The sequence below is a fragment of the Ipomoea nil genome, unplaced genomic scaffold (genome assembly GCF_001879475.1).
Source record: "Ipomoea nil cultivar Tokyo-kokei standard unplaced genomic scaffold, Asagao_1.1 scaffold1361, whole genome shotgun sequence".
Classification (NCBI taxonomy): domain Eukaryota; kingdom Viridiplantae; phylum Streptophyta; class Magnoliopsida; order Solanales; family Convolvulaceae; genus Ipomoea; species Ipomoea nil.
Genome location: NW_017617789.1, coordinates 19,954 through 45,941, shown reverse-complemented (window position 1 = coordinate 45,941; position 25,988 = coordinate 19,954). Strand labels below are relative to the sequence as shown.

The 25,988-nt window shown below is 31.9% G+C and overlaps 1 protein-coding gene across 1 annotated transcript; it reads left to right on the top strand.

Moving 5' to 3' along the window:
* The first annotated feature begins 1,076 nt into the window (after positions 1 to 1,076).
* On the top strand, positions 1,077 to 25,216 carry LOC109185762. The gene is made up of 8 exons (XM_019335712.1): positions 1,077 to 1,188; positions 1,266 to 1,355; positions 21,974 to 22,824; positions 23,196 to 23,279; positions 23,352 to 23,980; positions 24,232 to 24,429; positions 24,510 to 24,684; positions 25,022 to 25,216. The coding sequence occupies exons 1-8, from the start codon at positions 1,077 to 1,079 to the stop codon at positions 25,214 to 25,216; spliced, it is 2,334 nt and encodes a 777-aa protein (XP_019191257.1).
* The last annotated feature ends 772 nt before the right edge of the window (positions 25,217 to 25,988 follow it).

Sequence of the window (25,988 nt, the reverse complement as noted above, 5' to 3'; positions counted from 1 at the left end):
TATTGCAGTTTGTTTGTGTGAACTTATTGCTCTAGAATGCGAAATATTTATAGTGACGAACAATATCAAATCATTTCATGATCATTACTCATTTGGTAACAATATTTCTTCATTATTGGCTAATTAAACAAATTGCATAAATAATTAAATCACTACTGGATATTATAAAATTTTCGACCACCTGAAAGTGATCTTAAATCAAGTCGAAAGCCTTGTTCCGATCACTTTTGGTATCCGGAAAAACCCTTGTTGCTATTTCCGACCACTTTTTGGACTTTTTGATATCAACTTAATTTAAGATCATTTTCAGGTGGTCGAAATTCCATAATTTCCAGTAGTGAATATTCCCTAAATTATATTATTCACACTGACATAATTCTATATTTGAAAATCTTATAGAGGGACAAATCTATATCTATATCTATCTATATCTATATCTATATATCTATATATATATATATATATATATATATATATATATATATATATATATATATATATATATATATATATATATAAGTAAAATCCTCCTAGCAAGTTTTTCTCTCAAAATTTAAGGGTATTTCTGTAATATCATCCATTATTTATATATAGATATTATATACAATTAATAATATTTAATATATATATTGGTCAAATTAATAATAAATTTTATTTGGTAAACAAATGTTTAATGAAAATTAAGTAAAATGTATTAAGTGGTAATATTGCATAATTATGAAATCTTTATATTTCTGGTTAATGAGTACAAATTCATAATTCATTATGGTAATATTGCAATTCATAATATATTAATTATGGTAATATTAAAATTCATAATATATTATGGCATCTACACTCATACATCCATACATAAATACATACAAATCGGCAGAATGAAGATGGAATAATCATTTATGGTAATATTGCAATTCATAATTGTGAAAATAATATACTCTGTATTATGGTAAGTCCATATTTCCGGTCAAATTAGAACATAAGAATTTACTATTTAAACAGATCATTCTGCAAAATCAAAAGTTGTAAGCTTCTAACATATTTCTACCTTTGTACTCTCCTATTTACACCAAATAGCAATGGCGGCTTCAACTCACAGCGAGATTGTTGGTCGTGGACTTCATCCTAGACTCATATGGAATCACAACAAGATTAGAGTGCTCCGTGTGATTCGTCTTCCAGAGACAATAGGTTCTGAAACAATAAACTATATAGAGTGTGTAGTCTATGATGTATAGGTTTTGTTTTGTTTTTTTTTTTACTCACAGGTATATGGTGCAGTTTTGTGCTAAAACCACTATGGGAGTCTAACAAGGAATGTGATTCAAATAATGAGGGATCTTTTGAGAGCTCTAAAGGTTGAAAATCTACCATGAAAAAGTTATTCAAAGATTTATATTAGAATTAGTCATTTCTTATATTCTTCATCATTGTTATGTAATAGGCAGGGACGGAGCCAAAGGGGGGCCAGGGGGGGCACCTGCCCCCCCTCACCCCACCCCACCCCTACCCTATATATAGTTTTGTATATAATATGTATATATAGTATATTATTAGTATAAGAATTATACAACAGATCTTGTAAACAAAAGCTTTGGTAAACAAGGTGGTAGGAAATGTGTTTGGGTTTCAAAATAGCCTGGGTTCGATTCTTTGCATTGACATTGTTTCAGTCTTCTTCACATCTTTGCTCAACACTATTAAATTTTGGCATGATATATATAACTTTCTTTTATATTAATAATGTGATGTCTTTTTTTTTATATATTAATAATGAGATGTATATATAACTTTCTTTATATTAATAATGAGATGTATATATAACTTTCTTTATATTAATAATGGAATGTGTAATTTATAATGTGTTTTATATTCGAATTGTTTTATCAAATTAATTATGTTTCATATTTTGTTATAAATATTTTTATAAAGTTTCAATATGTTTTATTTTTCGCTATATCCAACAATATTTATTGTTATACTTCTTAAAGTGTTTCATTTTTTTTTTTCAAACTTTCTCTTTTATTTTAATTTTTTGGCCTCACTGAAAAAAATTCCTGAACCCGCCACTGACCATCCCTACTTCTTTGCCCCCCTCAACATAATTTCTGGCTCCGTCCCTGGTAATAGGCATTTGTCACTTCTTAATAAGAATGTGTTTTCGGTTTTGCCAATTGTTGATAATATTTACCTTAATTTACTCCTATTCTGCACTATATTTTTAAATTTACGAATTAGAGTCACACTCGTGTAACAAATTTAATCCGAAATTTCAAAAATTAAAATCGAATTTACAATTTTGGTTTCAGTTTTGCAAATTTTTGGTAAGATTAACTTAAGTATAATTTAAGAACTTAATCAATTTTAAGTTATATAACTTATTTAATAATATATATATATATATATATATATATATATATATATATATATATATATATATATATATATAATAAGGGATCTTTTAAGAGCTCTAAAGGTTGAAAATCTACCATGAAAAAGTTATTCAAAGATTTCTATTAGAATTAGTCATTTCTTATATTCTTCATCGTTGTTATGTAATGGGTATTTGTCACTTCTCAATAAGAATGTGTTTTCGATTTTGCCAATTGTTGACAATATTTACCTTAATTTACTCATATTTTGCACTATATTTTTAAATTAACGAATTAGAGTCACTCGTGTAATGAATTTAATCCGAAATTTCAAAAATTAAAATCGAATTTACAAATTTGTTAGGTTTCAGTTTTGCCAATTTTTGGTAAGATTAACTTAAGTATAATCTAAGAATTTAATCAATTTTAAGTTATATAACTTATTTACTAATTTTAATTTATATATATATATATATATATATATATATATATATATATATATATATATAATTTAATAAAGCTTATTCCGTAACCAATTATACTTAAGATTTACCTTAAGTATAATTAAACAATTTAATCAATTTTAATTTATATAATTTATATATTGTTATAAGAATATCAGAATAGACAAAGAGGGGAGAGGGAAGGTTAAGATTCTCATTCATCATCCAGAATACTTATACAAAGGTATTACAAATATAAGGTAATGAATACATATAAAAGGTAGTAACCTTATCAGTTACAACTACTACCATATATATAATAATGTCCACATTAATAATATTTATAACACTCCCCCTTGGACATTATTTGACATGATCCTGGCACTTCAAAACTTGCTAGGAAAACCCGATGGGAAAAACCTAGACAAAAGAGTATATATGTATATATTCATGCCTCGTTAAAAACTTCACTAGAAAAACCACATGGAAAAAACCTAGTTGAAGAAAAGAGTACATGATATTTGTAAGAACATATATTGTACTGATTGCCTCATTAAAAACCCTAACTTAAGAAAACATGTGGGAAAAACTTATTTAAGGGAAAAAGAGTACAACCAAAACCTTCAGGGCACAATCAACATAACCTTCAGGATTTTGGGGTTTGTCTACTTAAGCAATTATTTTGCAAATTTTTCCCATTTACATTACTATATCATACTCATGTCTCGTTAAAAACCTCACTAGAAAACCCAGTGGGAAAAAACTAGTTGAGCAAAAGAGTGCATGATGTATGTGTATTCTTGTTTTAGATTAGCTGCCTCATTAAAAACCTTAGATTTAAGGAAAAACCCCGTGGGAAAAACTTAACTAAGGAAAAGAGTACAGCCGTTAGTCATCTAAGACCCAATCTTCAGGATTGATTCATGTAAAATGATACTCCCCCTCAAGATAACAATCTTTAATTCCCATACATTAAATATCCAAACTGTATAGAGGGATTTTGTAAATAAATATATACAACTGTCAGTTGAATAAATATACTCTATAATAATCTCGTGACTCTTCTGGAGTTCACGTGGTATAATATTAATATCATAGTATCTAGTTAAAAAGGATTTCATTATATATCCTTTTATTGACCCTCTATGTGACAATGAGGTAAAAATAGTACAACCAGTTTTGGAACTTGGCATTATGGAGATACAAAAGTAATAGCCAGTACCCAAGTAGCCATTATATATTTGTTTGTCCAGGTATCCAATCAAAATCATATATTGACTAACTGTTGTATAAAAATTTCTTCAAGGAAAAACTCGATCTTCAAGTCGAGATAATACTTAGCTTTCCCAAGCTTTTGTTTCAAATCTCCGTCTTTAGACATGAACTGATATCATCAAGCTCTTTAGATATTTCATTGATGCTTATACCATCAATATTGACTGAGGTAATAAATGAGTCCACTATCAACTCTTTGATGAGCAAATAATGGTACATATTATTCCTTCTACATGAGGATAATAACCTCATTTGCAACTCTTTAAAGAGTAAATAATGGCACATAATAATACTTAAATAAATCCTCATTTCGGGAAATATAAATCCATCAGGGATTTTTCAAAATAAATTTAACTACATATCTAAATTTATTATTCTGCCAATTGTATTATGTAGCGGAACTTAATGTCATTTACCGTGGGAGAGAATATTTGATTAAAATCAATCAAGGGTCTCTGCGTAAACCCATAGGCTACAAACTCGCTTCATATTCTATCACCTCATTATTCTTATTTCTCTTTCATGCACACACTCATTTGTAACCTTCAGGGTTAACGTTCAACGGTGTATTGTTATAAAGAGAATTATCCGTTTTAGCGAGTCGAACTATGCCTTAATTGCTCCTTTATACGTTAAATAGTCATGGCACTTCTGGTGCCTAACTCTGGATCCAGATTATTATCATATAACGGAGCAATTTGTAAAGGCAATTGTGTTGTCGACAACTATAATACTTTCATAAATTTCTCTCATATTTATAATAGCTTATGGCAATATTCAAGTCAACCAGATTCTAGGCATTTCCCAAATATATTCAGATCTGGTTGTCCCGCATCCCTAGTATTATGTTTGTTTGGTGCACCCATAAATTGACTAGGGTTTTTCGTCATATGGACGAACGTTTCCAAGACATAATTATTCAAGATAATTCAAGAGTGACAATGTTTATTTACTAGATCTAGTATAATGATTCTTATCTCTTACACCGATAGATCTCCACACTTCTGGCATCAAGGAGTATCGGTAGATATATTTTGGTCCAAATTGGGGATGATATATGGGACCTAGTCACTCTTTTATGATCAGTATGATCAATAGATATATTTGGCAGATTATTTGCTAATATCGCAAATATATCATCTTCTGAACTTTCAGTTCAGTCTAACTAGTACATGGATTTAAATAATGAAAATATTTTCATTTTATGAAATTTCTTGGCATTCTATTAAATTTGAACTCTTATCTCCCCCTAATGCCAAGAAACAATCTTCAATTCATTAATTAAGTATGCAGTCAGCGTACCTAAGGATATATATTGGTCTCTTATCATGTGCTCTTGGTATTAATTAATCAAGAGACGGCGGCTTCTTTGGTAGCCTTTTTTAGAGGTACGCTGTAGTGGTGATATATTGAAATTGACTGCGTACTATAAATAATAACGCAGATTGGGAAATGTTTATGAAACCATGTACTAGGTATAACAATCATAACAATCCTTGAGGGATTGATTTGTGATATGCAGTGAGTTAGATTTGGATTTAAAACAAAAGTATATCCCCAAAATAGATAATTCAATAATTTCTCCTTCACACATGCTCTATAAAATACTCATGTGGATAAGAAATTGTAATATCTAACTCATTATGTTTGCCCTCAGTGACCCAATTGGTCATGCCATAATTAAAAATTGGATCTCTAAAATGTAAAGATTATCGCAACTCAATAAGTTCTCAAATGTATATAAAATTTTCGACAAGTGACATATAAAATTAGATAGGGCAAGCATACACAATGAACAAAAATGAGTGGAACATTCGACAATCTTAGGGAGATTAAACGCCAAAAGAAGTATAGATGGTTAAATATTATCAAATATTACCAATTTGTTTACTTCAGGCAAACCAACATGATGTGACTCACTTTTGGCAGTTAAGCACATAGCATTTTTGCATAGTAGCATAGCATTAAAAATAGAAGTTGTAGACTTCATTCACAGGTCATGAGTAGTTAATCACAAGAATCAATCCATATTCATAGTCTGTCAAAACTTATTAAAAAAATAGCCCAAGACCAAACACATTGTCAAGTTGGAAAGATTTAAAACTCAAAGTGTATATTCTGATCGAATGTTCATAACCGAGGGTTTATACCAAAAGATGACAAATAAAAATTAGTGCTCGTAGTGTTTACCTTCTGGGCAAAACTATATTAAAAAAATAGGCACTATCACCAGATTTGAGATATTCAAGACTCATGCCATATAATTTTATGATAAAACTAGTACGATCAGTATGCATAAATTTTGACAAATAATCATTGACTCCCAAATCCGAATTAAGTCAATTTGACATTATATTAGTCATATAACTAGTGCAATGAATTTCCCTTCTGGACAATGCTATGTTTAAAATTAATTAATGCTGTAACAACTTGTTGATCATGACAATCCTACAAGGATTATCTTATAATAAGTATGTAAATCAATGGCTTTAATTTGCCATCTAGGCAAAGCTTCCAGTAAGATTTATGATAAATCTTTAACATATATGGCCTATAGCAAATAATTGTGACAAAAGTAATTGTCATGTGTTAATCAGCACTGAACAATGTAAGCAAGTGTGTCGCAACATTATATATTTCAATTAAGCTCTTAAATGTTAGGCATCAACTGAATGCTAATGCATATGACATATTCTTATCTTAAATAATATATAGCACAGTCTACAAAGATAATCACTATTCTAAAGTTCAAAAAATGTCATTTACCACATTCCAATTTATAGGTTGACATGGTATAACAACATACCAAGAGCCCATAATAGATATCATCATATCATTTAAATGATAATAAAATGACTTGAGAATAAAATTAAATATTCATGATACACATGTCACATAAATATTAAAACCATCATACAAAGATAATATAGACAAAATGTCCATCATGATCACCATAATCTTCAAGCTCGTACTGCAATCATCATTATCATTCAATATCGCATTGAGTGCTTGTGCCTTCTGGGCATCCATTTGGTGATTGAGGACTTCAGAATATATTTTAATACCATTGGCATAGCATGCGCCCACACCACGGGATGTGCCTTTTTGTACTTCAATAAAAGCATTCAAATCTTGAATTCAGATTGCAGTATAGAAAAATGACTCAATCAATTAACATAAGCAATTATCAAAAGGCATAACATAATAACATATTCATAAATGGATAATTTCCAATGCGTCAATTATTCTATCCGAAGTACTGCAAGATGGATAGGGACAAGTTTGCTTCGGTGAGAAATTGCTTCCAATTTCATTAGGTACAATACAAATGTTATAATCTTGGGAAGCAAAAACAGTCTCATTATAGCTTGAAGATGGAACTTTTTATTGACACAAACAATAAAAGAAATATACCATTTGATCTATACCTCATGTAGCCAACTAACTCATGCAAGTGGAATTACTGGCCACCGAGTATCAATGGATTAAGACCATGTTTAGAAGCAAAAAACTTTGAACCAAAATTATGTGGAATATCATTTTGAGCACAAAGGGCAATCATATTATTTTCTTGTGGTAAACTTTTTCTTTGCAAGTAGCAAAGCAACAAAGCAAGATCTGGGATTTGGCATCATCATCTCCCAAGTCCACAGAAAATGTACCAATATGATCAATTGATTATTTAATACTCATGTATCCCAAGAATACAAGATCATCATTTTTAACTGTAAATTGAATGTTTGTTTGAAAGTATATTGATCTGTCTAACTTGATTCTTCATCCTTAATTGCAATCCTAATCAAAACCTTACAAATTGCAGTGCAATGAAAATAGAGTAGCACAGATTTCCAGAGTTAACATTATACATTGACTTTGAACAGCATTGCACTAGCAAATAATTAGGGTTCAAGGAAACTGTACCGTTCACCGATGATCTAGAACTCTTCACCGTGTATTTAATGATCTTATCGCCGGAGAGATACATTCTTTTTTTGAAGGAATCCAAGACTCAACGGACAGCTATTGCAAATTGCGAGACACCGCCCCAACTCCATTTTTCTCGCTCCGTATATATATATTCTGCCACGGATATCCACCGAATGCAAATCACTGGCCAATAGCCACCGGCGGTCGATGGGCAGTGACCGATCGGAAGCAGGGAGAGAGGAAGGAGGACTGATCGCCGGTGGCCTGAGGCGCGCGGAGGGAACTATCATCCTCGATCTGCCCTCGTCTTGATCGCCGGATGGTTCTAGAACGGAGAGAACGAGAAATATGTTGACCGCGTCTCTTGCCCCTCGACTGCGCGATCGACCATCAGCGTCTGGATCGCTTACTTCCAGTGCGGAGAGAAGGCCGATCTGGTCATCTGACTACAAAAAACCGATCGACCGTCTACGAGGCCGGTGTCGTCTGCGGAAACCGATCGCTTGGATCGCCGTGATCAGACCAGAGATCGATGGCCATCTGCGAAAACTGGAGGTCGAGCCAACTGTCGCCGCAAGAGGTTTTACCGGCGATGGGGGCTGTAGATGGGAAATCGAGGGGTGGAGATGATCTACGATGTCTACGCGTGATGGCAAAAATAATAGAGCAAAGTCTGATAACGTGTTATAAGAATATCAGAATAGACAAAGAGGGGAGAGGGAAGGTTAAGATTCTCATTCATCATCCAGAATACTTATACAAAGGTATTATAAATATAAGATAATGAATACATATAAAAGGTAGTAACCTTATCAGTTACAACTGCTACCATATATATAATAATGTCTACATTAATAATATTTATAACATATATATAATTTTATTTAAGAATATAGTTCCGATTTTGCTAATTTTTGATAATATTTATCTTAATTTACTCCTATTATGCACTATTGTATTATTATTTTAATATGGTAATGATAATATTATGTATGGATTAAATTGGAAAAGATATATGTTATTAGAAGGAGAAATAAATATTATGAATATTTCTATTTAATTTACCTTAATTAACTCCTTCTAATCTCTCCCATTTCGTGGATACAAAGAAAAACATATATTTCCCATTTCTTGGATACAAAGAAAAATAATTTATTTATTGTAATATTCTCTGTTATTTACCTTAATTCACTCCTAATTTCTCCCATTTGGTTGATACAAAGAAAAATAATTATGAATATGGGTAGACGGGGTAGTATAATTATTAATTATATTTTCAAATTAAACCAATAAATAAATAAGAAAAAGAATAAATTAAGTTACGAATGAAAATTTATTACAGTTATCGAGTACGTAATCTTGGATTATATTTTCAAACCAATAAATAAATAAAGGAAAGAATAAATTAAGATACGTAATTTATATAATCTTGGTAATAAATGAGTCCATGTTCTCATATGAACGTATTATCAAAATATGGCGTATAACCAATTTAAGCAATCTAAATATTAACCATTTCATATATATATGCTAGACAATATATTACCGTGTATAAAAAAACATTAATATGAAAATATTATGCTACGATTTAATGAACAAACTAATTTAATAAAATAGTATTCTGTAATATATATATATATATATATATATATATATATATATATATATATATGACAAAAATGTTGTAATTTTGAGATTGTCTATTTTTTGAACAATGACAGTTATGGATGTGTAAATTTCAATTAAAGTTTGGTTAACTGCTCGAACCAAAACATTTAGGTAAATCGTTATTAAACTCAAAAACTTAAATTTCATTAATGGTTAAAGATTTTATAAATTTGCGGTTAACGGTTTATTCTGTTAGAAAATATAGGTTAACCGAATTAACTAAACAATTTATCCAAATTGTCATAATATATATAAATAATTCAATATCTATATGGATGTTTGAACTTTATAATTTCCACTTTTATATTTCTAATGGTGGATGGTATGATATTGTGTTTCCATAATTTCTTATGGGCATTTTATTATTCAAAATATTTTAATTCAATTTATTATTATAGCTTTTATTTTACAAATTTAAAACTTTAGTTTACAAAATTTGAGTTAATCAATTAATCGATTGGAAATACAAACTTTGTTTCGGTTAATGGTTAACTTCTGAATTTTGGAATTAATAAAAATGGCCTAATGTTTTTTTTTTTTTTTTTTTTAACTTTCAGAATAATACACAAGCATCGTTGTTCCGATCAAATATATCATTCGATAATGCTCAACCACCATTACAATCAACTATTGATGCACCAGCAGTTAGACCAGTTACTCCCAAAGTGAATGGTAAATATAATTTTGTATCAAAAGTCTTTCTAATTATTTTACCGAATCATTTTTAAATTTCATCACTTCATATAAATAATTGCAATAGCAGGTAGTGAACCATGGTACGGTGAATTTATGATTTCCTCTCCAAAAGCACATATTAATTTGCCAACCAATGGTATTAAAACTATCGTTAACATTATTTGCAATAACCTTTACATTTTAGTATATACACATTTTGTTTTATTTGTTCTTACAAATTATTGATTTCTTACAATTAACATCTTCATGTTAATTATCATGCATTTATTTGTTTTTATTATTTTCAAAATTATTACAATTCAGAGACACATTCATAGTTCTATCTAAGTAGAAACTATTCTATAAGAATTATTTAAACACTTATATTATTCCGATTCATTTGTTTGCAATAGTTAATTTTTTCGAATCATTAAGATATTTTGCTATAGCATAGAAAGCATACCCTGAGTAACTTCTATAAATTTACCTGCTAAATGGAAAAAAAATGGGCATATTCATATTAATACGAACATTATTATCTTGGTAGAGGTGAATGATCAGCTGAGTTTGGAGTCATTGAGGCCCTGGAAACATAATTAACATCTCTTATAGAGGCAATACATGAATATAGTTCCGATTTTGTCAATTTTAATTTATATAACTTATAACTAATTCACTAATTTATGTAACTAATTTTTCGCTACTTATAATAAGATAATTTAATAAAATAATTCAATAAATCTATATCTATATCTATACTATAATTAAAAACAAAATTCTATTTACTTGCTTTCCCATCCAAACAATAATAAATAGTAAATGTAAATTAAAAAAAGAACATAAATATTTCACAATAATACTCTACATCATCATCAATTTAAAATGGAATACAAATTATGTAAATTGGAAAAAGAAATGAATATTAATAATCGACTGAAAATTAAAAATGAAAAAAAAATATTAAAGGCATATTTTAAACAATAGTAAAGGTAAACTAAAAATGGAATGAAAATTAAAATGGAATGGAAATATTTCAATAAAAATATTCTACATCATCAATTAAAAATGATTCAAAAAATTAGGTAAAAATATCACTGCATGTCATATTCTAATTGACTGATTGACTGAAAATTAAAAAAAAATAGTAATTGACTGAAAATAAAAAAAAAAATAGTAATTGACTGAAAAAAAAGAATTAATTGCCTGAAAATGAATCTAATATTACTAATTGACTGAAAATATAAAAGGAAATGAATATTAATAATTGACTCCAAATAAAAAAAAAATGATCCATAATTGACTAAAATGAAAAAAAAAAATCTCAGATCATTGCATTTTAATTAAAAATGGAACGGAAATTAAAAATTTGACGAAAATATTTCAATAATAATATTCTACATCATCAATAGTAAATGCATATTTTAAACAATAGTAAAAGTAAATAAAAAATTGAACGGAAATATTTCAATAAAAATATTCTACATCATCAATTAAAAATGGAATGGAAATTAGATAAAAATATCACTGAATCTAATATTCTAATTGACTACTTGATTGAAAAAAAAAAAAAAGAATAATTGGCTGAAAATGAATCTGATATTAGTAATTGACTGGAAATATAAAAGGATCACTAATTTATTGATATTCTACCATTATATATTTTCACCCGAGTCACCCATCCTGATGGGCTGAAGGTGTTAGCTCTAGGCGAAAATGGACAATATTGTGTTGCTACCACCAATGTTGTCTACAAAGAGGTTTCAATAATGTGTAAATACAATCGGTGATATTATATTTTTTTAAATGGCAAAATTGCTATATATCTAGACAAAAAATATATTTTCCATGCAAATGAATTAGGATATCAATTCATTCTTATAACTGAGTTGCTATAGAAGGAGCACATTTGCCTAATTTATAAAAATACTGAACAATGATAAATAAAATCTCCTAAATTACAGCACCGCATGCGTACATCTACACATTAGCTATTAATTTGAGCAATTATTTGCTATAATTCAAGCAATAACATAAAAACACATAAATGATCCAAACTATTCCTTCAATTGCATTATATAATATTTGATGTTCTAGTTTAAATAATTATATATCGATCTAAATATTCTTAATATATTACAACAAATCCATTCGTGAATCGCACGGGCGCAAATACTAGTTTAAATTAATAATAAGAATTATATCATGGCATCACTACAGAATGTAGCATTTGGTTTCCAATTAAGTAATCATTGAAAGATACAGTGAATATATGATATCGTTACCTACCGAAATTTAGTATGCAACTGAATTTGAATCACGGTAAATTTCAATTTCACACTTTGATCGTGTGAGGACTTAGAAAACAATAGCTAAAAGACTATAATAAAAATATAGTTTATGATCTTCATATATACAATGGACCTATTTATATTAATTTACTAATACTTATAATAATTAACCTACCAAAATTATACTAACTATACATAATATAATTTTCTAATGTTAATTTAGGCACAATATTAACTCTCCCATAGTGCAAAAATGATTGAAGGCTCTGAAAAAACCAACATATTATTGCCTGGAGGAACAAAATTGATGATTTATAATGGATTGTTCTCTCCAAAGTCTCACAGAAATTTTCTAAGCTTTAAGGATATTCGAAATAACGAATATCATGTTAAGACTATAAAAGAAAGGAATCAGGAATTCATTCAAATTACAAAGGCAATATCAAAAAAGAAATATGCGATGAAAAAAATTTCATGCTCTTCCCTCTGGGTTATATTGCACAAAAAATAAGTGTCATTGAAGCCAATCTTATAGTAAATGAAAGATTTACTGATTTAAATGATTTTAAGATTTGACACGACTGATTGGGTCATCCTAGATATGTGATGATGAGAAAAAATAATTAAAAATACAAATAACTATACCTTGAGGGAACACAAAAATAATTTAATGATAAGTTGTACTAATTTAGTTTTTACTCTACAAATAATATGAATTTGTACAATTAACAAAAATATTAAATTAGTTATAATTAAGAAAATACATGTATCTCTTACCCCAACCCGACAGAGCATGTGGGAGGATGTAAATCACGGTGACTTGCGCACAAGGAATTTGCCCGAGCATGTGGGAGGATGTAAATCACGGTGACTCAATGGGTTAGTAGACATGGCCAAATGCCGGTGCGCACAAGGAATTTGCCCACATTGAACATAATTCTCACATTGCTGCCACCGAGGTTCAAACCTTGGTCTCTTACCCCAAATACTACCCACTAAACCATTGAGCTAAGCGTGTGCGGGTAAATACATGTATCTCAGTCATGTTGATGTTGGTGTCGCAGATCAGTGGTTCACCGCCCCAAAATTATTTCGAGGTAAAAATTTTATCTTTATACTATAAATAAGTTTATTGTATTTTTTTTTTAAAGTAAAATGCTGCATATATTAATCAAGCAGTGCTAAAATAAAGTCAGGATGCACCGATTCCCAAACCACAGAGTTAGCCTGTACAAAGGCCGGCTGACGCTAACGAATGAGCTAAACAATTTGATGTTCAAGGAATAAAAGAAATAGAACATAAAACAAAAGAACGCATTAACTCCTTACATGCTGAAACAGCTAAACCATCATATGAACGTACGAATCTCAGTTGTTGAAGAAGAAAGAATCTGACACAGGTTTAAACAATCTGAACAAAGTGCAACCGTCGTACACTCGTACCCTCCCACTCACGCAGCCAAGAAAGAGCCTCCTTTCACGCCAAAGACTCAACCATAAACGGTCCCAAACAGGTTGGTAGATACCCGTTCTTAGCTGCAATAAATCCCCCGTCGGCATCCAACAAGATGGCCCCAAAAGTACCTTTCCCGGAGTGCGCGTCGAAACCCGCATCGAAAGCACAAGTTGGCAATTCAACACTCCATCAGGCTCATGTTGTGCGTCCGTGTGCGTTGCTGCCGGCAGTGTCGCATTAGCCGTATGCCACGCATCCAGTGAGGAGATCGCCGCCGCCCAAGCACGGCTTGGAATGCATGACTGCCACCATTTTGGCCAAGTGCGAATCATCCGCCATATAGTCTCCAACCATCCACCAAAATCATCTTTCACCATACACTGCACCATCACACCCGAAATGTTCCACACACACTTAGTATAGTCACACAACAACAGATCGAGTATACATGATATTCTCATTATGAACACCTCACAAAAGACATTACTCATGCTCTCCAAATAAAAGTTATCCACTTTGATGGAACCTTTCAATCTCCATAATCTATTCCACCAGGTAAAACCGGCAGGATGGGGCTAAGTTTCCCATAATGTCACAGCAAGTTTATTGTATTTTTATTTGCAAATAAATCTCAAATTAAAATGTTTAGTCCAGCCTCCATTCAAAATATAATTTAAATCAGAAGAAATATTATTATCTCAGTCATTTTGATTACATATGTAACTACAATAGCAATTAAATGAAGTAAAAAAAATTAATACTTAGCGCCATGCCATTGACCAGAAGTTTGAGTATTTTTATTACTCACTACAAAAAAAAAAAAAAAAAAAAAAAAAAAAAAAAAAAAAAAAGAAGAAGAAGAAGAAGAGCTCAAAATATTACTCCGTAATAGTTATAAAGCTTATAAAAAGAGTAAATATTCAAAATGGTCCCTCGACTATAGCTAAATTCATAAATTGGTCATCGACTTTCAATTTCAACCAATTAAATCCTTAACTTTGTAATTTTGACACGATTTGGTCCTCCATTTATTTGCCCGTTTGTTGACCGCGATCTTTGAGGATATATATGTAGTTTCACGTGCAAAGCTCAAGAGAATGCTCTTGGAGGTGACATCGTTGTTTCGGAGGGGGAAGTGCTTCTTCGCTTGCTGCTTGGGGATCACGAGCCGGTTCAGCTTAGAGAACGCTCTTGGAGGTGACAACGTCGTTTCGGAGGGGGGAAGTGCTTCTCCGCTTGCTGCTTGGGGATCCCGAGCCGGTTCAGCTTGCCTACATCGCTTGGAGTCACGGCTTTCTCGAAGAGCCACTCCAGGGACTTCGGTGATCTATCTATCAAAAGCTATAATCTCTCCGGCATGGGGTGCAGCGCCGGCAGTGGATTCAAATGTAACAGTGCGTGCGGTCTAGAAATGCAACCGGAACCTTAAAAACCGACGATGGACCATGAAATTACATATATATCATAAAAAAGCGCAGTCAACAAACGGTCAAATAGACAAAGGACCAAATTATGTTAAAATTGCAAAGTTAAGGACTTAATTGGTTGAAATTAAAAGTCGATGACCAATTTGTGAATTTAGCTATAGTCGAGGGACCATTTTGGGTATTAAGTCTTATAAAAATATAATGTTGAATTATGAAGTGATTCATTAAAGACATCCAGTAGAAAATATAAGGTTTGAATGACATAAAAAAGATCCTTTCTTGCATATCAGGCAATGTGGCATTTGCAAGTTTAATTTGCCTAAGTAGATGCAACATTTGTTATGTCCATATTCCATAAAGAGTCAATATTTCACGTAGATAGGTATGACAATTTTTCGCTGACCCTATTGGATCTCAAATCTCTGCTCCAACGCGGACGGAGACTAATTACTCTTTCAACAACACTGGTTTTAACAACACTCAATAAATAACGGTTTTTAACTGTTGTTTATGTGCGTGACTTTTAACAATATCGGTTTCAACAACACTCGATAGACAATAGTTTTTAACTGTTGTCTTTTCTAGAAAAGACAACGGTTAAAAACAGTTGTCTATGTATGTGACTTTTAACAACACTGGCTTCAACAACACTGAATAGACAACGGTTTTTAACCGTTGTCTTTTTAGGAAAAGACAACGGTACGGTTAAAAATTATTGTCTATGTGCGTGACTTTTAACAACACTGGTTTCAACAACACTCAATAGACAAAGGTTTTTAACTGTTGTCAAGAAAAGACAACGGTAAAAACCGTTGTCTATGCACGGGACTTACAACAACATTAGCTTCAACAACAGAAATTTTACTCCTACAACAACAGTTAACAACCGTTATCTATATGTATTTTTCTTATAGTGATATAATGAAGTTATGAAGAATTAAATATTTAAGTACTAGACTAATATTTGAATTTAATAGTTTAATTAAGAATTTAATATTTAAAGCTTTTATTTAAATATTAAATATTAAAAAGTATACTAAATTATTGTTTTGACTATGAGGTTGTCTAGTACTGATAGAAATTCTATCTCTGACAATTTCCTATCCTACTGTAATGAAAATTGGAAAATTTTTCTATTCCTTTCCCAGGGGATAGGGGATAAGGAGTATATTGTAGCGTCTGTACAACTCTCGTATGAGATTCTGAGGTTTGCTACATTGCTCTAGAGTTTTCTTGCACTTGTACATAGCATCTCGTAGTTTGTAGAATAGTGCATCTCGTAGTTTGTAGAATAGTGTAGAGGTACATGTACATATCAACTAGAGGTTGTAGAGATGCTTAGAACATTCTAAAACATTAGAGAATTTACAAGATTTTGTATAGAAATTTTGGAAGGATTCTAAAGAGTAAATCCTAGCCGTAGGATTAAGTAGATCTCCATCATCTATTGAGGAGATAGAATGTGTATAAATACCTTGAAGGACTTCATATGTAACCATTGAAGAGTTCAAACAATCCCAAGTTCCTTACATAACTTTCAAGTACCTTACATATAAGTGTCCTGATTTTGAGTGTTAAAAGAGAGAAAACAATGTGTATGCTGAAAAATGGTTTTGAATGTTAAAGATAGAAAACGGTGTATATGCTGGAAAAACGGTTGAACAATTCATTAGGAAGTAAGTATTGGTAACCAAAACCCAGATAGATAATCCAACCTTAATCCCAATTTAGCACACAAAATATACTTCTATGCTTTTTTCAACACCCAACTGCTTGCATCTCATTAATACTCAGATTAGGACTTCCATCATATCAACATTTATATCAAATTGTTGGTTAGGTTCAACAACTGTTGTTTGACTCCTCCTGGTTAGAGTTGAAAGCAAATATTAATCCGCGGCTACTATCTCAAAACACAAGATACTCAGCGAATTTTATTTTATTTTTGGAATGATGTCGAAGTTCCCGGAATGGAATGCTCATTGCTCAGGAGGAGCCTGACCAAGTTGTGGCCTCTATTCATATAGGTACGAATTGAAGCTGGTGTCCACTAGTATTGTATATTTCATGAGTTTGAATGCAATTGGGCCTTGGATTAATGAGCAACTCCCTGTACCTGCTGAATGGGCATCATTTATTAAAGAAATGGAATGCTACGGATGGCTTAAGAGATTCATATTGAATAGAGATACGGGAAAGATATCTTACTTCTTGGCCGTTAAGTCTATTGAAGTGATCTGGGCGACGAACAAAAGGCACGAGAGAGAAAGTCTGATATCCACTGCAATCCGTCCCTTGAGGTATATTGTTGAGTTTGTTTCATATATGGATTAGAAATATGAGTTTGTCTCATACTAGGAGTAGAAGTGAAACGGGTAGACCCATTATACATGAATTAGATAGCTATAAATATATTGGTTGTATCCCTAAGGGGTAATGTCACCACTATCACCATCACTATGAATATAACATTTATATCAAATTAAAATTCATCATAATAAACCAACCCAAAAGCAAATTCACAATGGGTTGTCCAAAAAGTTAATACAGTAACTCAAGTCATAATTGCATCCAATGCGTATTAATTGGCCATGTCCGTCGTAATAATATAATTTCATAAAGGCTTTATCGGGCATCCGGGTGACCATCTTAATACTACAGCGGTTCTTAAGCTAAGCTTGCGAGGCTCACCTCGCCTGTAAGTAAAATCTTATTACCTCTTCTGCATGTTCTACCTGGGTTGTCGTACTGGGCTACCTCCGGTAGTTCTTGAAACTCGGGGAAAACGCAAGATTGCCATGCTTGGTTGCCTCCGGCGGTGATGCATTAAAAACTCTCCTTCCCCGAGGTTGAGCGGATCCATTTTTTTTTTTAATAACAAGATTTCAGAGTGCTGTTAGAATCTTGATTGATTATATTATATTTGTACAGGATGGATTGATTTGTTTTTGCCCGCTAAAATTTGTTAAATTCGTTATCGGGATTGTAACTGATTCTTTAAAAATAAAAATGGTGGATTTTGATCAATCATTATTGTATGGACCATGGCCCACAAAAGTTGTGTGTATCATATTTTGTCTACTGTAAAATAATGTATATTCAGTACAAAAATAATATATATTGTATTCCAGAGATATACATTATTTTTGTTCTGAGTGTACATTATATTGTATAATTTATATTTAATACAAAAATAATATACATTTAGTATATTAAAAATATACTTTTTGTTATGGTCCACATAACATTATGTGGACCATGATCTACACAATAATTTGCCCATTTTGATCGCTCAACAGAATATGACGGATTCTCTCTAAGACAGTTTCGCTGGGGACGACAAACCCTTAGGCTATTGGGCCATTGTGGGGGACTTCAATGAATCCAAGTTCCATGTTTCAATTTTTTTTAAAAAATTAATTTAAAATTAATATTAAAAAGTTAATAAGTGTATATTAAAACAATTTGGATAGTTTAAATAAACATTAATATATTTATAAAACACAATAATAACTAGTAAAGTAATAAGTTTTAATAATTAAAGAGAAAATGACACTTTTTCTCCCTAAATTATTTAAGTAGAAGTTTTCCTCCCTAATATGTTAAATGGACATATTTACCTTTAAAATAAATATTTCATTTACTTTTCTTCTCTAACAAATTATAACCACGATTTCGTACAAACCGAGCGACACTATAGCAACCAAACAGAAAGGTTATGATGACAATTTAAAACCAGAACTCGATATTTAGAGTTTATTAAAATCGCGAATTGAAAATGCTAGTTCATGTTCTGAATTATATTGAAAAATAAATAAAATACATTTGTTGTTAAATTTAGAATATTTTTAAAATAAAAAATAAAATTTTAAAAGAAAGTTTGAACCAACCGTTCAAATTGGATTTGAAACCGTGAATTGACGGTTCAAAATCAAAACTAAATCACGTTTATATATGCTTATATGTGAGAATCAGAATAAATGCGAGTAAGAACATACACTATTTCAAAATATTATAATTCTAATTTTAAGCTAATGCTAGTAGTTGTTCCAATTTGAACCTCTGGATCCATCTTTTTCAGTTCACGATTTTAATAAACGAAAATCTAAATATTGGGTTCTGGTTCTGTATCATAACAAAAAAAATTCGATTTGATTACAATAAGAATATATATATATATATATATATATATATATATATATATATATATATATCAGGAACAACACTCGACCCTCAATGAGGAATTATAAACAATCCTCGTCCTGTCCCCATTTTCCAAAAAATTTCCCCATATCCCTTCCCAATGTTGTGGGAATTGAGGATCTCGTTGAGGATAGGAAAAATTGAAATCCTATCAATTATTGTGGCAATGTCACATTTAGTAGTACTTTTTTTAATTTTGTCATATTAAATCCTTAATTTGTATTTGCAAGTCGCAATTAGTCATCTTTTCTTTTTAAATTATTGTAATTCAACTGTTTAATAAATATGACTAACATGTAACTTCTTCATTCAATTAAAAGAGAATGAGAGAAATTGCTTATTGGAGTAAGATGTTTGAATGATAAAATTATACATTAACTGCCTTTATTAAATTGTAGAATGATATTTTTAAACGGATGACTAATTATAACAAACAAAGAATAAAAATCAATAATCAGTAATATAATTAAGCTAAATTAAAAGAATATAATTAAATGTAACAATGTTACAATAGTCGATGACCAAAAATAAAATTTGCTCTTAAATAAATTATAAATGTACTTTTGTACTAAATGGGTCTTAACAATTACCCTCCTCTATCCTTATAAATATTATTAATGGGTAAGAATTTATTGATTTTTTACTATTTACAAGTTATAATATGCTCATTAGTAAACTAATGTTCAATGTCACAATTAGAGTGAGTAAATAATTAATATAAATTTTAAATGTGAAATTTAATCAATTTAAGATAGGATTTATGATTTCAAAATAATTAAAATGGGTATTTTCATAAAAGTAATAGTAAAAAAAAAAAGTATTATTGTAGATAGTTAATAAGAATTGAAAATAAAAATAATGTGTTAATAATTTTTATATTAAAATAAATTAATATTCCTTCATACGATTTTGATGATCAATTTTTTTTTTTAATTTTTTATATTGAAAGTAACGTATCTATAATGTACTCAAATTAAAATTACATGATTATTATATATTAACATAGGAATTTAATTTGGTAGGTGATTGATCAACATACCTTTTTGATGGTTTTATCGGGACCGGGTCCACCATAAATCGGGTATAGAAAATATAGAACGGAATAAAAGAGCTATTATTGGCAATCGTTATGCTGTGCATCCGGTTGCACCGTACTTGGTGCATCCGGATCCACACGACGTCGTTTAGGGAGTAACGGTGCCGTTAGTGGCACCGTTTCACTCCACCAATCAGATATTTTTTTTTTTTTTTAAATAAAACAATGCTCCTTCGTTTCTTCTCCACTGCATTTCACTTCCCGCACTCCATTCCTTCTCCAACACGATACCCTCCGTAAACGCTTCAATCATCTCCATTTCCTTACCATTTCTTTAGCATTTTCTAGCTTTCAAACACACTCGTCGTCGCTATTGTAGCCGGCGTCCGATCATCGCGTATTCAACAGCGCTTTCTCTGTAAACCAGAGCTCATCATCATCCTATAACAGGTATAAATGCATTTTACGTTGATACATAATGCATTTACACAAAACAAGCATTCATTTTGAGTATATATTTATGAAATTTTAAACTAGGGTTTTATACTGTTTAATCTTGTATGAATGTATAGTTATTTGATTATTAACGTGCATGGTTATGATTATGGGTTTATGAGTATATTTATAAGTTTATGGAACTGTAGTTTTACAATTTTGGAAGTATAGTTGTACATTTATGGAATTGTAGACATACAGTTTTGGGTGTAGTACTCTGTTAACCTTACTCTGTGCACCAAACTGCATTCATGCCTTCTTAACATAATTTGCTTTGTGCGTATACTTATGGAATTGTAGTTTTACAATTTTGGAAATATAGTTGTGCGTTTATGGAATTGTAGTTATAGAGTTTTGGATGTAGTACTCTGTGAACCTTACTCTGTGCACCAAACTGCATCAATGCCTTTTTAGCATAATTTGCCTTGTAGGTATGCTTATGGAATTGTAATTGTACAATTTTGGAAGTATAATTGTGCGTTTATGGAATTATAGTTATACAGTTTTGGATGTATTACTCTGTGAACCTTACTCTGTGCACCAAATTGCATTCAAATCCTTTTTAGCATAACTTGCCTTGTGGTATACTTATGAGATTATGGAATTGTAGTTTTACAATTCTGGAAGTATAGTTGTGTGTTTATGGAATTGTAGTTATGAAGTTTTGGATATAGTACTCTGTTAACCTCACTTGATGTTTTTTATTTGCAGAAATGGATCAGTCAGGTGTGGCAGATGATTCTACACTTGGTCAATTTGTGAAGTCTGTAAAAAAGAGAACAACCAGAGCAGTATTGAGCTCACAAGCTGCTGAACTCACCCCTGCCCCGGAAGATCAAGCAGAGCCTTCGACAAGGCAACAACCAGCAGCTGTAAAAAGAAAGAGGGCACCACCACAAAAGCGAGAGAGAGTACGGGACCCTGATGTTAACTACTTCAGTACACGAATGGGTCCCAAGCAAATGTATGACCTTGTCCAGCGTCTAACACATAACCAAAAGGATGCTGTGATTGATATGGGTTTTGGAGGGCTGCTGCACCTACAATTTTCAAGCAATTACTCACAACTTGTTGAGTATCTCCTGCAAAGGTTTGATGTTTTCAAATCAGACTTCATATTGGATGGTGACCATCTACATGTCGGTGAAGAGGATGTTGAATACATCTTGGGACTCCCCCGGGGGAAGAGAGATGTTGAGGAAGGTACAAAGAGTGAGGAAAATTCTACAGCTGCATATAATAAGGTCCTGACTGAGTGGAGGAAAAGATGGAATGTCAGGTCAGGGTCACCCATAACAACAAAGATGCCTGATGAAATAATCAGGAGAGGTGACCATGGAGATGCCTTCAAGAGAGACTTTGTGGTGTTTGCTGTCTCATCTCTGCTCCGGGGAAATACTGGAAGATATGCCAACTATCGAGTTATCAAGTCATTGCTCAACATCCGGTCAATCTCAAGACTTAATTGGTGCAAGTACACGTACAATTCTTTAATTGATTCGTATGACATTTACAAAGACTCTCCTACCAGATCCTTTGGAGGTCCAATGGTATTCATCCTGGTAATATCCCATTATACATAAAATGTTCTAATTATGTAATTATATTCATGCAATTATGGAATCATAGATATGCAATTCTGTATGTGTGGTTATGCCCTTATGGATGTGTAGTTTTATAATTGTGGAATTGTGGTTTTCCAATTATGGAATAATAGTTTTACAATTATGGAATTATAGTTAATCAATTATAGATGTGTAGTTTATGGATTATGGAATTATAGTCATCCAATTATGGAATTATAGTTATGCAATTATGGAATTATAGATATGCAATTCTGGATATCTAGTTTTATAATTATGGAATTATAGATATGCAATTCTGAATATGTAGTTATTCAATTCCTTAACATACTCTTCTGTACTTCTTGAAGCTCTTCTACTTTGACCGAGTACAGTTCAGAGGCATGACCGTCAACCGCACATTCCCAGCAATAAAAGCTTGGACAAAAAGCCTTGTACGCAAGCGAGTATCGGCTGAGATAAAATCAGGGGGTTTTGGTAAGGGCAAAGTTATCCCTTGATTTCAGAGACCTACTGCCATTGCATCTACATCATCACCCCGACCTGCACCTCCTCCTGCTGCAATACCAAGGCCAGTGTCCAGCCCTGCTGCTACACCAACTATTCCAGCTCCATCTGTGCCTCTGACAAATGTTGACCGAGTAACAAATGTGCTTCAACGGCTTACAGCAGATGTCCTTGAGTTCGGTCAGGTCATGTCTGACATTGGCAAGCAAGGGGCCCCGGTTGAAATCATGAAGAGGGCTTTTTCAGGAATATCAACAATGCTGAGTGCTGCAAGCACAATTCAACCGACTCCTAGCCCAACTGCCTCGCAATTGGATGACATCTTCTTCGGAAGTGAGAGCTTCACATCAGCAGTTGATTCTCTGGTAGCAGCTTTTGAAAAAACAAGAAAGGAAATGGAAATAGAAGTCCCATCATTTGAGCTACTTGGACGCTCTACACCAACCCCACCACCATCTCAACAGCAGCCTTTGGACACCTTGGTGGATAACATTGTGAGGAGTGCAGGAGTATCAACCTCAACAGAGAAGGAAGCAACTCCATTACTAATCAGAGTGCCATTCGAAAAGTCCACCACTCCTACTACCCCTGCTGCCCAAACTGCTGCTGAGATTGATGAATTTGATAAGTAGGTTACTGCTTTCTTATGCAGATTTAGACTATAAATATGGTTTTCAATTCATCAATAATTATGAATATTAAGTTTGATTAATATGAATATATTCTTATTCAACTAGTGACGTTGATTTCTTTACAATTATGGATATGTATTTCTCAAATTATGGACATATAGTTTATAGATTATAGAAATGTAGTTATACAATTCTGGAATTATACTTGTGGGGTTATGAACTGCCTCTGTTTTTTTCTGGACAACAGGGCTATGGATGAAAGTGAATCTGATGTTGAGGATGTTACTGTGAGAAAGAGACCTGTGCGCAAATTCAGGAACATCCCGCTTCATTTGAGGTCACCATATTGGAATAAGAACAAAGGCTCCATCAATAATGCAACTCCCAAAGAAAAGGTTTTTTCAAACTACGCATTTTTGGAAGCCTCAAGTGAGCACCCGGGAGGGTATGTTTCCATCCACCAATTTTACTTAAATTTTATTCATTAATTTATGTTCTTATATTTATTTATTTACTGTATTGTAGAGAGACATTGTTCAAATATGGTGATTACTACTTCACAAGGGATGATTTTGCAACTATGTGCAACGGTGAGCTACTGAGCAGCTTCCTAGATGTCTGGTCCCTACGTTTTACATTGCTGAACATGCCCCGTGCGGTTGGGGAGACAAAGCGGGTCTACTTCTCCACCCTAGTACATGTAAGTGTTCACAAATTATGAATATATAGTTTTTAGATTATGGATATGTAGTTATTCAGTTCTGGATGTGTACCTGTGAACCCCTGGTTTTATAATTTTGTAATTCTGGAATTATAGTTATGCAATTATAGAACTATACTTATGCAATTATGGAATTGGTTATATGCAATTATGGAATTATTGATATGAAATTATGGAATTATAGTTATCCAATTATGGAACTATAGTTGTACAATTCTGGAAATGTATATATATATAACTCTGTATGTATAACTTTAACATTTTCAACAAATATTATTTGGATTATGACTACTCATTCCTGCATTTGTATGTGCAGCTTCAAATTGATCCCAATGATCAGTGGATGAAGGATCTCCCAACTCACATAAAAATGAAGAATTTCAATGAGAGATTGAGCTATGAAATAACCAGCTTCGGGAACCTAGACATCAGTGATGCAGATCTGATAAGTTCTATTACCCATGTCCAATTTGACTTTATCATGTCCAAAAAAATACTAACATTGCTTTAACTTTGAATTGGAATTAGATATTTTTCGCAGTTCATCGCCATGGTCACTACTTCTTGGTCTGCTTCAATGTGAAAGAACATAAAGTACAGGTCATTGACAACAAGGAGTTACCAGCTGGTGTTTCGGAGAAGGACAAATATGGCAACTGCCCACACTTATTGGTAATTTTGATAAAAAAAACTTGACATTCTTACCATTACCTATCTATTGACATAAAAGCATTATCAACACTAAACTAACTTTTCTGACCAGATTGAAGCATTCAGTGGTTACCTTAAGGCCGAGTGCCACTCCTTGTATGTGAAATTGCAAAAAGTTGATATAAAGTACCTTAAGTTGGACTGGGCAAACACTGAAAACGTCACTGATTGCGGGATCTATGTACTCCGTCATATGGAGACATTCCGAGGGACTCTACAAGACTGGCAGCCAGGATTCAAGAAAAATATGCGCTTGAATGTAAGACTACCATACATATTATAGTTTCAAAATACATTAAAAAATAAATAAAACTGCGAATGACTAATTACTTAATGTTCTTTGTTTATAGGCAAGCTTCATGTGTGAATTGCGAGCGAAATATGCTGCGAACCTCATAAAGTGGAGAATGAATGAAGTCAGGGGGGAGGTTCTGCAAGCAGCCAAAAGAGTTTCGAAGAAGAATTGAATGAATATTCTTCAACATGTTGACTGAATTCTAAACAATTAGAAAGTTTTTGTGAACTACATTGACAATGTGACTTGTATTTTGTGAATGTAGATGCATGATGTT